The 15,562-nt window shown below is 41.0% G+C and overlaps 1 protein-coding gene across 1 annotated transcript; it reads left to right on the forward strand.

The window, feature by feature from the left end:
* The first annotated feature begins 47 nt into the window (after positions 1-47).
* LOC121737260 lies at positions 48-9,209 on the forward strand. The gene is made up of 7 exons (XM_042128881.1): positions 48-266; positions 3,231-3,509; positions 4,303-4,502; positions 4,868-5,044; positions 6,271-6,400; positions 6,797-7,879; positions 8,200-9,209. The coding sequence occupies exons 2-7, from the start codon at positions 3,251-3,253 to the stop codon at positions 8,562-8,564; spliced, it is 2,214 nt and encodes a 737-aa protein (XP_041984815.1). The 5' UTR covers positions 48-266; positions 3,231-3,250; the 3' UTR covers positions 8,565-9,209.
* The last annotated feature ends 6,353 nt before the right edge of the window (positions 9,210-15,562 follow it).

Consider the following 15,562-nt stretch of genomic DNA (forward strand, 5'->3'; position numbering starts at 1 on the left):
TCTGTGAGCTGTCAATTGAGCTGTCATCACTACGTCAAAACGTCAAAACAATATTCAGAAATTCTCAATTTTGTTATTTTATATTTCGAGTGTAATTTAAATTAATTAATACCATAATTGCCGCAGTGAAACTTGGTTATGACGAAGAAAATACTTGACATACATATGCGAAGATTGTAAACACTGCTACCGATATTTTTGGCGTACTATTTTTATCCGCTCTAGATTTCAGAATTAGTGCATTAAGAAGAATGTCTTCCTGCAAGGTAATCTTCTTCTTATATTGTTAAAAACATAGAATAATGTAAAAGCCATTGTTGGCAAGGTATTTTACACATAAAACTCCAATATATTTCGGCCAATGCATAATTCTAACTGAAATAGGACAGAGTAACTTTTTTGCGCTGTACAATAGTCGACCAAAATATTACCATAATGCTTCCTTATACAATATTGTATTGTGTTCGTATTACTAAGGAATTCGTAAATATTACCAATTAATACAATATTAATTGAAAAGAGGAGTATGCAGCATGCAGGATTTGTTGACATAATAATCTTCATACCTTCAAGTTTTAAATCTCAAAATCTTGTCTTGTTATCTCACTACTTCATTGTTCATTTTGTACCAATAATAAATTGTCTTTTTTTAAAAATGCTATCAGATTATTGATATAACAATTTTATTTTACTATAACTTGGAGACCAGGGAGAATTAAAATCTTATCTTATGTTTGTTTTTATCATTGTAATGACAGATAAGTGTATTTAAACGTTATTGTGACTTGTGAGTCATAGAATTTGTGAAGATTATTTACTACTATAATTGCATGTTACAAGTGATTGAACATTATGCTGTATTTTTTTATATTAACTATCCAAAAAATATCTCAAATTTTTTATCAAAGTTCAGATGCTAAAGCCTAAGTGATAACAGTCATGTAGTCACACTTAATCACTTTTACAACATTATTTATATTGTGTAAACAAGCAAAACCCATTTTACTTGAAATGAATAAATTAGGACATCCCCAAATTGTCAAAAGTTAATTACAAACACTCTCAAGCACATCAGCTTTAACCCATCAAGTCCCATAGGCTCAACGGTGAGCGAGACACAATAGAATAACAATAGATTTCCAAGAATCTATGATCAAAGGATTAAGCTACTTTAAGGTAAAAAAAATGTTCATTTCTTTGAACTATCATGAATCAATCTTTGTTATAGACAGACTGGTGAAGACAGTTACTTATTTATAATTGCAGGTTTAATTTCCCCCTTTCGTTAAAGTCACTGGTGCATTAAACTGATGTATGTGGTTCATAATTAACTGTTATAGTTTCACTATATCTTCCAGTGAAAAATAATTCTTATTTATAGTTACATAAAATTTAGAACAAAAGGTAATATATATAGTAGATTTAGTAAAGCTATTTTAGTGTTGCTTTTGAAGGTCTCCAAAACTTCAGATAAACCGTGAATGAATTTTGGCGCAAAGGAGTTGCAGGCGTCATCTAGTACAATTATAATAACATAACTTGTAATAAGCATTCAATAACAGTAACACAATAGTTTGTAACATTGTTATCTGCTTATGAATGAGTCATTAGTGCTAATGCCCTCTGAATGCATGTTGCACAATTTTGTCAAAATATCTGGCATTTGTAACAGGATAACTTTTTATCACACCATATTATATTGATAAATTGTATAACTTTTTAATGCACATGAATGCAGGGCCTGATCTAGACATTTAGCCGCTCCGGGCAAAGATAATTTTCGCCGCCCTTTACATACAGGAAACAAATTTGTTGGGGGAAAATGGGAGGAATATTTAAGTAAAATACTCAAATATTTCCACTATCAAACTTAAGATAGGTTAGCTGGTAAAATTCTCAAACTTAAGTGGTGGATGGCTAGGCTGGAAGATAGGAATAAGTCAATTTTGCCGCCCCTCATTTTTGCCGCTCTGGGCAAATGCCCGGCTCGCCCCCCTTGGGCTCTGCATGAATGAGATTTTGTTGCTTCAATTGTAAACAATGCGATAGGATATTTCGATAATTTCTGTCTCAGAGTACCCACTACCCACTACCTATTTGCATCATTTCAGTAGTTTAAATATGAAAACGTTACAAAAACAGACAGATAGACAAGTTAGGTTTGTTCAAATAGGGATGATGACAAGGTCAAAGATTAGCGAATTTTGTTAATAAAATAAAGAAATCACGGTGACAAATAAGTGTTCCCAAAATTACAGCTCGATAGCATTTTTTTTTGTTATGTGCCTTCAAAGTTAGATAATCAAGTTGATTTTTTTTTCAATTAAATTTCTTAATATTTGTATACCAATCGATAACTTATGCAATTAAAAGCAACTTTTGTTATGAAACCACTTTCATAAACGCAATAGGTATTTAATATACCTATCGAACAAAGTTCTCTCCCGATGCGTATAAACTACGAAAGAGTGACGTCAATCTTTCGTAGCACTTTGTATGGAGCGTTTCGGGCAGGTCTATTTTATGAGATGTTTGAATTGTCATATCTTGGTGAATTTTTAAGCTATCAGAGTCATTCTTTCAGCGATGTTTCTATTTTTTAAGGGTCTATCAATTACCAATAACAAAAAAAAATAGTCATCAAGCCTATTATAAGGGAAAAAATTGGTAATTTTTTTTTTATGAAATAAGGGGGCAAACGAGCAAACGGGTCACCTGATGGAAAGCAACTTCCGTCGCCCATGGACACTCGCAGCATCAGAAGAGCTGCAAGTGCGTTGCCGGCCTTTTAAGAGGGAATAGGGTAATAGGGGAGGGTAGGGAAGGGAAGGGAAGGGAATAGTTGAGGGTAGGGAAGGGAATAGGGTAGGGGTTAGGGGATTGGGCCTCCGGTAAACTCACTCACTCGGCGAAACACAGCGCAAGCGCTGTTTCACGCCGGTTTTCTGTGAGAACGTGGTATTTATCCGGTCGAGCCGGCCCATTTGTGCCGAAGCATGGCTCTCCCACGTATAACATTGCCCTTGTGTTATAAAAATATCTACTTCATCTACTTACGTCTTCTTATGAATGAATGAATGAATATGCTTTATTGTGCTAAAAATATACAAACAAAATATTTTTTTTACATCAACTCAGCATGAACACAAAGGCGGCTTTATCACTAAGTATGTATATAATGTACTATGTGGTTACTCACGTCTCAAAATTATTATTCGTATTTTTTTCAGTGTGGACCACAGAGGTTGTGATGATGGCGGGCGTGGGCTTGGGAGTGGGCGCGGGCATGGCCACGGGTATGGCCACGGGGATGTCCACGGGTATGGCCACGGGCATGGCCACAGGGATGGCCCCAGGCATGGCCTCAGGCATGACCCCAAGCGTGGTGATGGCGGACCCCATGCGAGACCGGCTGCCGTCGCTGTGGCGGCGGATAGAAGACGCCCACTACAGCTACCTTGAGATAGAAGAGAGCCCGGAGAAGCTGCGACAGAAAAAGAAGTTGGAAGGTTTGTTTTACAGTCTCTACAAAGTAGATCTTGATAGAGTATGTACAAATTAGATTTATTCTACACGTCTTTCTTCTTAGTATAGAGTTTGCTTTTTTATGAAATAAGGGGGCAAACGAGCAAACGGGTCACCTGATGGAAAGCAACTTCCGTCGCCCATGGACATCAGAAGAGCTGCAGGTGCGTTGCCGGCCTTTTAAGAGGGAATAGGGTAATAGGGGAGGGTAGGGAAGGGAATAGGGGAGGGTAGGGAAGGAAATAGGAGAGGGTACAAAAGTGAGTTTACCGGAGGCCCAACCCCTACCGGGTTGGGCCTCCGGTAAACTCACTCACTCGGCGAAACAGCGCAAACGCTGTTTTACGCCGGTTTTCTGTGAGCCCGTGGTATTTCTCCGGTCGAGCCGGCCTATTCGTGCCGAAGCATGGCTCTCCCACGTCAAAGGGAGCGTGCTTTGCCCGCGCAAATACTGTGTCCTATTGAAACATATATTTTTTTACAATAACAAGTAGCCTATGTTAATTATTCTGAATTAGTCTAAGGCTATGCAATTCTATACGGGTTACCGTACAGAATTCTGTTTAGTACTTTCTGCGTGAAAATTTTCAGTGAAAGTGATACATCCATACGCACACGCACCCACAAACGTATGAGCACGCACGCGCACGCACACGCGCACGTTCACGCACACGCACACGCACCTGCACACGCACCAACAAAGTACACACGTATACGCACACGCACTTTTAATATGACACTTTCCTAATACACATCTAACTTCTAAATCTTTTTCAGCTCTCATCATGGAGTACCTGAGTCTAGTGCCGCACGAGTGCAAATTCGGTTTAGCGGAGACTGGCAAGGTATTCCATCGGACGGTGACCGAAACCACGGAGTTCAGTGCCTACCGAGCTGGTATAGGTTGGGCGGCCATAGCTAGATACGCTGCGAACCTACTGGCGCAGCCCTGGAGGAAGGAGTATAAGGTTATACGGGTGAGTACCTATTTTACACAGACACAGGGTTGTCTATGAGAAAGGACATTACTGATTAGAGTTCCTTTTTATCGCGGGAGTATGCACAGTTCTCAGCGTTCTTTTGCGCTCTCTAACACTTTCCCCAAACCCTTGCGCCATAATATGCCATGCTTGTAGATGCCTAAGTTTGTAGTTTTAAAATTGTACCTTATCTTTGATTAAGTCCACCCTGTTTCGCTGCGTTTTCACCAGAGCTGAGCTAAGCTAAGTTGTGTTGCGAGGAATGTGTTTTGTTACAACCGGTAGTAAGCACAATTTCCTGATCTCGCTCAGCAATCGATGAATGGATATTGGATCTGGATCTGAATTTTTCTCATCCCCAGATGTACTCGGGGTTCTACAAGCACGAGGTGGAGGCGCACCTGGTAGGGTGCGAGCTGGTGCTGCAGGCGCTGGGCTACCGGCGCGCCGCCGGCCGCCTGCTCATGGACGGCCCCGCCTGCCCCGACATGGCCGCTGCCGTCTCCCGCGACGCGCTCATAGCGCACGCCGAGTGCCAGGTCAGTGTCACATCCGCCATCAGCTGTACTGGGGCTCTACAAGCACGAGGTGGAGGCGCACCTGGTAGGGTGCGAGCTGGTGCTGCAGGCGCTGGGCTACCGGCGCGCCGCCGGTCGCCTGCTCATGGACGGCCCCGCCTGCCCCGACATGGCCGCCGCCGTCTCCCGCGACGCGCTCATAGCGCACGCCGAGTGCCAGGTCAGTGTCATATCCCCCATCAGCTGTACTCGGGGCTCTACAAGCACGAGGTGGAGGCGCACCTGTTGGGGTGCGAGCTGGTGCTGCACGCGCTGGGCTACCAGCGCGCCGCCGGCCGCCTGCTCATGGACGGCCCCGCCTGCCCCGACGTGGCCGCCGCCGTCTTCCGCGACGCGCTCATAGCGACCGCCGAGTGCCAGGTCAGTGTCATATCCCCCATTAGCTGTACTCGGGGCTCTACAGGGTGTAACAAATATAAGTGATAATATAAAGACGCAAAATTTTTTTCACTTTTGTATGGGCAAGGGCCCGAGCGTCACGAGTTTCCCCATACAAAAGTGAAAAAAAATTTTGGTCTTTCAGCGCTGCTACTTTCACAGTGAACTCTCTACAAGGAACACGTATACACCCTAAAGTATTATCACTTATTTTTGTTACACACTGTACAAGCACGAGGTGGAGGCGCACCTGTTGGGGTGCGAGCTGGTGCTGCAGGCTGCCCCGACATGGCCGCCCCCGCCTGCCCCGACATGGCCGCCGCCGTCTCCCGCGACGCGCTCATAGCGCACGCCGAGTGCCAGGTCAGTGTCATATCCCCCATCAGCTGTACTCGGGGCTCTACAAGCACGAGGTGGAGGCGCATCTGTTGGGGTGCGAGCTGGTGCTGCAGGCGCTGGGCTACCGGCGCGCCGCCGGCCGCCTGCTCATGGACGGCCCCACCTGCCCCGACATGGCTGCCGCCGTCTCCCGCGACGCGCTCATAGCGCACGCCGAGTGCCAGGTCAGTGTCATATCCCCCCCTCAGCTGTACTCGGTTCATGTAAAGCCTTGTCGAGATCTATAGTTATCGTTAAATATGGCGTTAGGCGAATTGTGGGTACCGCCACAGCGTCCATTATTGACTTTAACCAAAGATGTGACATTTTGCTTTGTAGTTATAGTTAAAGTTACAGTAATAGTTATAGTAAGTAGGTGCAACCCACTCTTATTAAGTTGAATTTACCTTTTTTTTTTTTCGAAATTGCAGATAATGGTACAAATCTGGGAGGGCGTGTGGGGAGGCGGGGCGCGCGTGACGTGGGCGGACATCGTCCGCGAGCGAGCGAACTACGTGGCTACGCCCGCGCAGGCGATAGCAAGATTGTCCGGATATAGCAGTAAGATATTATATAGTTTTATACATTTGTCGTACGTCGCGAAAACCATTGAACACTTCACATTTAACTTGTAGGTGATAATAACATTTATGGTTGAAAAATACTACACAGAAATGTATTTTATTTAAATAAACACCCTTTAATCAACGGATGAACAGTCCCTGATTAGGGGTGACTTTTTAGATTGACTAAATTAATTAGCTTGACAGCTCTAAAACATAGTATACCAACAGGCTCATAGTCTCATTGGAGCCAGGTGCATTGAGTGTCGATTAGTTGTGTAAAATGCACTGCTATAATATCCATCTGTATAATGGTTTTACAATAATCCTGAAAAATACATTTCTTTTTCATTCTATTTCTTATTCATTATATTTATTTTTCATTAATATACAGATGGTGAAATATACTCGAACGTGCCGACAAAAGATCCGCGGGTCGACGAGTTATGCAAGTGGGTGGACGAGCCCGTGCAGCCGGTCAACCCCTACATCATGTACCCGCCCCCCATGTGCCAGGAGATGCCTCAGTACCCCGTACCCATGATGAACCCCTACCAACCAGTACCATACTACTACCCCATGAACCAGCCCTACATGATCCCTACGCCAGTCTACGCGCCAATAAAACAAGCCACCACAGTGCCAATCAACGGCTACCCTTACAGATATCCGACGGTCCCGACGGTTCCAACGGCCCAGCTGATTGAGTTCGAAGCGCCATCTGTGTATGAAAACGGAAAGTTTGAGAGGAGCCAAGACGAGAGGCGGAGGAGACACGGAGAAAGTTCCAAACGCAATAGCACACTGAAATCCACCATCAGCGATGTGTCTCTGCCGAGTCTACCGAGATCAGACACCCAGCCGTCGTTGAGCAAAGCGAAAGAGGATGGGATGGGAACATACGAGAGTTGGGACTACGTCTTCAGGAATTTATCCAGTAAAGACCAAGAGGGGGACAGCAGGAGCGGATTCTCTCAGTCATTAGACAGAGATTCGAGAACGCTGGACAGATTGGACAGGGAGGAGCGTAGAACGAAATACCAACCGACGACCCTGGATTTAGAAGATGGACTGCAGGCGCTGAATCTCGATAGATCGTACGACGAAGCTGTATACAGAACGGCCAAGGTCAACGAGAGTCTGATGAGACTAAAACAGGAACAGGAGCTTAAGAAGAGGCAGTCGGTGAAGAAATTAGAAGAGAAGAGAGTGAGAAAGTCGGAAACGATCGGTCACCCAACGGCAGATGGGTTGGTTCCGCAGAAAGTTGCTCAAGATAAAGTTAAGTTGCTAACGAAGAAGGAGGTCAAAGACAGGAAAGATGTGATCAAACAGCAAAGTTCTGTGAACGGTTCGGTGTCCAACGCGAAAGAATTGAGGAAGTTGAAGCCGCAAAGCTCGAGGCCCTTAGAGGAGAAACCAAGAAAGACGCACGAGAATGGTGTTTCGAAGCCGGTGCACGTCAAAACTACTGGATGTAAGTAGACTGAATTATTTTTTTATCTTTGTATAATTATACAGAGTCATTCTTATTTAATTTGAAGACTTTGCAGAATGAATATAAGCATTTTTTTGTTAAATTGTTTTCTCAAGCAGCACCTTCTGTTTTTGAAAAATAAGCTGTTTCTTATCAAAGTGGCATGGATTTGTTATAAAACAAATAGTGCTCTTGTTTGGTTTTATGTTAATATCAGGGTTCTAAGGTTAAGTTTCATTTAGAAATGAAACTTAACCTAATAAATTATTTTGCGTAAAGTATATTAAGTTTAATGCTATAAAATATTTCTCAATTTTCAGCGCCCAGTAGATCATCGAGTCAAGCGAACTACGATTTGAAGGCCCAACTGGTAGTTAGCTTAGACGAGCCGGACTGCCTTCGTCGCTCGCCGCCGAAATTCCACAACGGCGAAAGAGAGAAAGCATCGAGCCACAACGAGAGAGTGAAAGAGACGGACAACAGGTGGGAGTGTACTACGTGCACGTATCTTAACAAGGGGGGTTTGGTGTGCGAAATGTGCGGAAAGTCTAGGAAGGGTCCGGAGATCGAACCCCTAACGTCTGGGGGCCGGGAGTGTCCTGCGTGCACGCTCGTGAACAAGCGAGACGCAAGATCGTGCGATGCGTGCGGCACTAGTCTAGAACATTGCCCCACCTATATATAAGACTAATAAAGGATGCTGCCTGACCAAGATATGAAGACGCTTCATTTTTGTTATGTGATGGCTTGAATTCGGGGTCCTAATTCTTGTACCATCGTAGGGTTACGTTTCGACGTGTAAGCAATTGACGTTTGACAGCAGAAATTGCGGTATCTGCTGTCAAATGATTGTTACTTGATTGTCATAACTCATAAGATACGTAACGTTTGTTTCGATCTAGAAGGCACAATGTCTAGCGTAAAGTTGCTTGGATTTTGAATAATAAGGCAATACTCTTGGTCAGGCCTTAGACACGGAAACGCACCAATTCGGCAATAAATTGTTAAAATTCCAAATGTATATTTTGAAAGTTCGAGATTTTATGACGTAAAAGTGACATTAATTGTACAATAGCTTTCTGTCGAGTGTCGGATCGTCTTTTACGCAAAATACATGGCATTTGGACAGTTAAGCATTTGTTACTTATTTAACGGCTGATTCACAATTTCTGTTCGACTGGGATTTAAAAAAAACTGCGTTTTCATTGGTCAACGCTAGGCGTGGCGCATTTTAATTGGCTGTCGCGCATAAAGATGCCGGTTTCATATTACTAACGCATAGTGAATCAGTCTCGTATGATTTTTTTAAAATTTGGCACTGAAAAATTGTTTGTTTCTTCGCTAGTCTTTTATTTTTGTTTATATGGTTGTTGGTTTCCTTATGATGTTTAATTTTTTTTGGCAAAATCGAAGCGAAATCCTTCAACGTTAAAAGTAAATTTTTCGTTAACATTTTTTATTGTTTAGAATTATAGGTTATTTAATTTATTATTTTATATTATAAGTTTTTTATACCCACTTGATTTTTTGCAGATTTACTGATTTATGTTTTTTATTGTACTACGTTTTAATTTTAACTTTCAATTCCTTTTATTAAGTAGTTTTTATGTAGTCTGTATCTTTTTATTTTCATACTTAACAAATTAAAATTGCAATATTAAAACGGACAATAGGGTAACCATTTCTTTTTTCATTATTCTTGATCAAATAAAAATTATGAAATTTATAGACAGCATAGTAATTTTACAAGAAAAATAAATTAATAACATTATAACGTATTCATTCAAAAGTAAAAAGTATTATTAATTAAAAAGATGTTTGACGAATGATAAAAGTATTTCCATATAAATAATGTTAAATATTTTCAAATCCTATGGTCTGTCTTATAACTTGAGTATAAACATTAAAACAGTACCTGTAGTATTTTATCAATATCTTATAAGTAATTTATAATATTGTCAATAAAAATATAAATAATAATATGTAAATCGGTAAAACAATAATAATAATTTTACCTTGTAATATAATGGAGAGTTTTACCTTACAATAAAACTTACCTATTATTTTTCCTGAGATATCCGGAATCCATCTTGAGTCAAGCACCCGTCTTTTTGTCGATTTCCGGCTACTTACCTCCTTCCACGTTCGCCAGATGGCGCTAGTGTCACAGGTTTGAGACGGATGCGCGCCTAACTGACTTTTTCATTATGAAGCTCGAGATGTACCAGGTAGGGATTACCTGGATTCCGGATATCTCAGGAAAAATAATAGGTAAGTTTTATTGTAAGGTAAAACTCTCCATTATTTGTTCCGTCTTCGATATCCGGAATCCATCTTGAGTGATGTGTTTGTTATCTCCTGGTATGATCGCCTCCGTGGTCTAGTGGTATAGAGCGCGGCTCTTGACTCGGAGGTCGTGGGTTCGATTCCCGCGTTGGAAACATGTTATTTCCAAGTTTGGTTAGGACAATGCAGGCTGATCACCTGATTGTCTGACAAGTAAAATGATCCATGCGTCGGATGGGCATGTAAAAAGTCGGTCCTGCGCCTGATCTCTCGCCAGTCGTGTCAGTCGTCCGTCCCACTGGGTTATGAGAGTAAAGGAATAGAGAGTGCTCTTGTGTACTGCGCACACACTTGGACACTATAAATTACTCCTGCGTAGCTGGCCTGGTTTCAATGAAACCGGCCACCGTCACCGAAACCGGTGTGGGAGCTATCATTATTATTATCTCCTGGTACACATACTGTAAATTAAGGAATTTGAATGATGCCATAATGTGTAAATTGAAAACAACATATTTAATTGTAAATCAAGCTTACAAAGTTTTCACTCTGGTACAAATAATTAGAAAGCGATGTACATGTACTACTTTGGGACCTTAATATTTCCTTTTTGTAAAACCTTCGGGAGGTGTGTTCTCTTTTCCAATTTCCAGTGGCGAGAATCTGCTCAATTGGAAAGTTCTCAAGCCAGTTTAATGAGGCTACTGCTGCTCTGGTAGAGCCGGGTGTAGCGTCTATACCAGCAGCTTTAAGCAGCGATCTAACCCAGTTTCCGATTATCGTGGCAGATACTGGTTTCGGATCGCCTCTAATAGTTATGAATAAATGAGAACATTTATCTTGACGTCTGTCTTGTGATAAATGAACCAGCCTCCGTACCCAGTGAATACTGTCCAAGTTCCTATCTGGGTGTTTTTTAATTCTCCAGCCTGATTGCCTATGATGCAAACTATCGGTTTTCGAACCAAAACAGGGCCACAAAATCAAAGTATCGGCCTCAAATACAATTTTTTCAGGGTCTATGCTCAAAAGTGTGAGGTCGTGTACTCGACGGCCCGAAGCTAATAAAAGAAGTACCGCTACGTGTCTCGATACTTGATAGAAGTTTTGGTCGTCCGGTGCGTTAACTTGAAGATATTTTATTAATATTGCAGCATCCCAAATAGGCGGATTAATTGGCTTCTCTTTTGCCTGTGATATAGCTTTCAGCATCCTCTTGACTAGGAAATTTGAAGACAAATTTTCGCGTGCGCTGAAAGTGGCAATAACAGACTTATAGACCAATATTCTGCGATAAGCTAGGCCTCTACTTGGTGAAGATAAGCTAGATATTGAGCCACTTCCTTAGGCAAAGGATTTTGAAAGGAAATATCTTTTGAACGACACCATCGTTTCCACTTATTCCAAGCTGGGGTATATGTGTTAATTGTTGAAGTCCTCCAACTTGAAAAAAGAAGTTGTCTTTCTTGTTCAGACCAATCCTGAATCATGTCAGTCCACCCGAGTCAGCCAGGCCTCCAGGTTGATCGACTCCCAGCTGTGCGCCCCAGCCGATGTCGGAGGCGTCGGTCATTAGGAAGTGAGTGATCGGGTTCGAGTGTATCGGTAATGTCCCGTCTGCTTCCTGCATCCACCACATCATCTCCTGAAGCGCCGGCTCTGGTATCGGAGATTTTCGATATGGGTGTGTGGTGGAAAGCTGTCGACTGTAGTATTGCAGTGTCCGTTAGTGTAGACGACCTCGGCGAACGACGAAGGTGGCGAAGTTGAGTCTTCCCATTAGGGACTGGGCCTGTCTGAGAGACCAACTGCCGACAGAAATTTGGTGCTGAAGCGCCCTGCGTAGCGTTAGGCACTTGGGCTCCGATAAGGACCTCGTGTTGTGAGTGGTGTCCCAGGTGACGCCCAGAAATTCCAGGCGTCGTGTCGGAGCCAGCACACTCTTCTCCCAGTTCACCGTCCAACCGAGTAGCTTCATCGTGGAGATGGTAAAAGCCACATGCTCGGTCAAATGGTCGACGGATTGATCGGCTAGGAGAAAATCGTCCAGATAGACCACGCACCTGATGCCGCGAGACCTGAGGTATTCGGCCAGCAGGTTAAGGTGGCGAACGTTCGTGGTGCGGACGCCAGTCCAAAGGGCAGGCAGGTCATTTGGAGCAGTTCGCCTTCGTAGCTCATCCTCAGGAACCGACGGTGCTTCTTGGCGATGCTCAGGTGAAAGTACGCCTGACTCAGGTCTAACTTCGCCATCCAGTCTCCTGTTTGCAAGAAACTCGGCACTCTGAAATGGCTGAAAAGTCGAAAAGGCTTTATTTCCAAAAACTGGTTCAGAGACTTGAGATTGAATATCGGTCAGAAACTGTTGTCTGGCTTGGGAACTAGAAAGAAGGTCGAGATGTAGCTGGGAGTGATCTCGGCCCTCTCTAAAATGCCTTGCTTCAGCATGCTCTGAATTTGTTGGGTCATATCGAAGCTCTTCTTGGTCTCGTAAGCTTTCAAAACCATTTTTCCCGGATATATTAAAGGTGGTTTTCGGACGAACGGTATTAAAACCCCCTTTAAAAGTCGACAAATATGATCCGGTGCTCCTAATTTTTTTTTTACTGTTAAATGCTAAATTTATCACACTTAAGACTAATTAACTTTACTTTCTAAACGAAAGAGAATTAAATTGTAGCAATTTGCAAAATTTACGAAACATTAATTTTTAGCCGATATTCACGACAAGAAAAACGACGCCATAATAAAAAAGTCAGTTAGGCGCGCATCCGTCTCAAACCTGTGACACTAGCGCCATCTGGCGAACGTGGAAGGAGGTAAGTAGCCGGAAATCGACAAAAAGACGGGTGCTTGACTCAAGATGGATTCCGGATATCGAAGACGGAACAAATAATACTAATTAAGTTTATTACTATCAACAAAGCCGTGACATTTCTATGAAGTTCCATGCTGCGTATCACGCTGCGTTTTACTAAAAGTTATTTAAAACTGAAATACAGGTCGTTGACGGTTGAATAGACAGACTGGCTATAGACCTCAAGTTTCTTATCTCATTCCTCCTTGTAAAAAGAAAACATTGTTGTCTCGTTTCCACTCATATATTGTGAGCGGGATACCAATACTTTCGTGCGGGTGTGAAAGAGACATAAGTAGCTATAGGTCAATGGCTAAATTTCTCTCTACGGCGAGTGTACTATATTTATAAATTAATATATAATATATCCTGTTTATAATAAGTATTTCTTGCATAATACCTAAAAAACTCTAAGTAATGTACTGTTTAAATACATATAACATAATATATAAAAGAGCAATACCTATATTACCTACATATACTACAATATGATGTGTATGTTAAAGAGAGGTTATATTATTATATTCGATATATTTATATAGAGTCTATATATTTTAAACGTCATAGGGTTTGTGAATATATGTAGATTAAAAATGATAAATTCTTAATATTTTAGTATATATCTAATTTTACCGGTTACTAAGTTTGTTCGCTGTTTGTCTTGACTCCTGACGTATAGTATATAAATTATTTTTCCGGACAAAAATGATGGTGCCATAACAAATTTTTATTATATTGAAAATTATATTGACGTTACGAAATGGTATAAAAATTTAGAAAAGCTATCAAAGTAAACGAAAAACAAATCCATTTTTCATTGCAGACAAGTCTTGAAGTTTCAAGTTTCAAGCAAGGGTTGATTGATTTGAGACTTCTGCATAATAATTGCTACATTCATTGTTGACTTTGATCAAATAGAAAAGTTAACTTGAAGTAGTGAAAAAACATTTAATTGTTGCATACATCAAACTATATAGTTTGTGCGTTTTAAGATGATATGCGTGACACATTATAATTGACAATAGTAGGGAAGTTACCTAACAAAAATTAATCGATAATTTAGAAATATCGAATCACTTCGTAAAGGAATTGCAATAGAAATTATCGATTTCGTACTGACATTTCAGTGGTGCCGGCGATTTAAGATGGCCGCCCTTTTTTATCGATTTGATTTCGATGCAACAGTGTCAATCTCTATTGACATAGGTTCCGTTTCTTGCATATGACATTTTTCAAATGTTTTCGTAACAATAATTTTATACTCCTTTTTAGCAACTTTTCATTTTTATTCATTTACAATTATAGGAAACATTTTTTTTGTTGATGGAATATAATTTATTACTTACTTTAGATTAGATCTAGATTTTTTTTGTTTTCTAGTAAAAAAAAAATCGTAGCAAGGAATATGAGAACTGTCACCCATATCATCTTAAAACGCACAAAGGGGGATATTAGATTATCATATATATTGGATCCGAGATCATTGAGTCAATGATATTGGATAATGTAATATAGACATATGATTCATTTCTTCCTTGATCATAGATTTTTGACGGTCATAGAAACGATGTCTTTTGACAAATCGAATTCTCTGGGATCTAGTAACCCTGACGTCAATACCTGTCAGCGTTAGCGCTCTCCATTGGCTATTGAAACCACATATGACGTAAAATAGGATCAATGAAATATGATAATGTAATATGCAGATATGATCAAATGATCATATATAAATGATAATGTAATACCCCCCAGAGTATAACATGAAAAGTAGCGTAGTATGATTGGCATGTATTATGCGTAACCGCATGTTTACTTGAAGTAGCCTTTGTTATTGTTCTGAGATTGTTGTTTTTATTTTGAAAATTGAACTATGAAAATTCTATTCGGAAGATGGCTCCATCATAATGTTTCTCATAATTTTCGTAATGTAACTATGTATTATATGTTTCACCTCGCTTACACAGGGTAAAGGGTCGAATCCTTTGTTATAATAATATGCTCTTTTCAAGTCAAATTTTATGTAAAAAGTAAACAAATATAAGTCAACCAAATTAAATAGTGTCATTTACTTTAATTCATTAATAAATACATGCAAGGCTGTTATAGGGCCCTGGCTAACACCGCCAAATTGTCGTTAATAAAAGCAATGCATGCAATTGTAAAATGACTCTTTAGGAACATTAACTGTTTCACACCAATCTGTCATCCATGTATCATTTCGCAATATGGCCGAAGTATGAATTGTTATCACTGATTTTAGTGACACCTGTCATCCATATATAAGTCATTCAAAACGCCATTTTTGACAGTTCTCCTTTCCCAGCAGCGCGGCGCCTCCGCCCACGTGCATTTAAAGCCTTGTCGGACCAGCGACAGATACCTGTCAAATTCTGTGGTCGAAGTTAAGGTTAAAGTTAAGTTAGCTTTAACTGTAACCATAATTTTGACCATAAAATATGTAACTATAACCACGCCTCTGGTGCAATCCACCCTAAAGAGACATTCACAGTCGGGCCGCAGCAGACATTATGTGCGCGTAC

Source organism: Aricia agestis, chromosome 20, assembly GCF_905147365.1.
Source record: "Aricia agestis chromosome 20, ilAriAges1.1, whole genome shotgun sequence".
NCBI classification, from domain to species: Eukaryota; Metazoa; Arthropoda; class Insecta; order Lepidoptera; family Lycaenidae; genus Aricia; species Aricia agestis.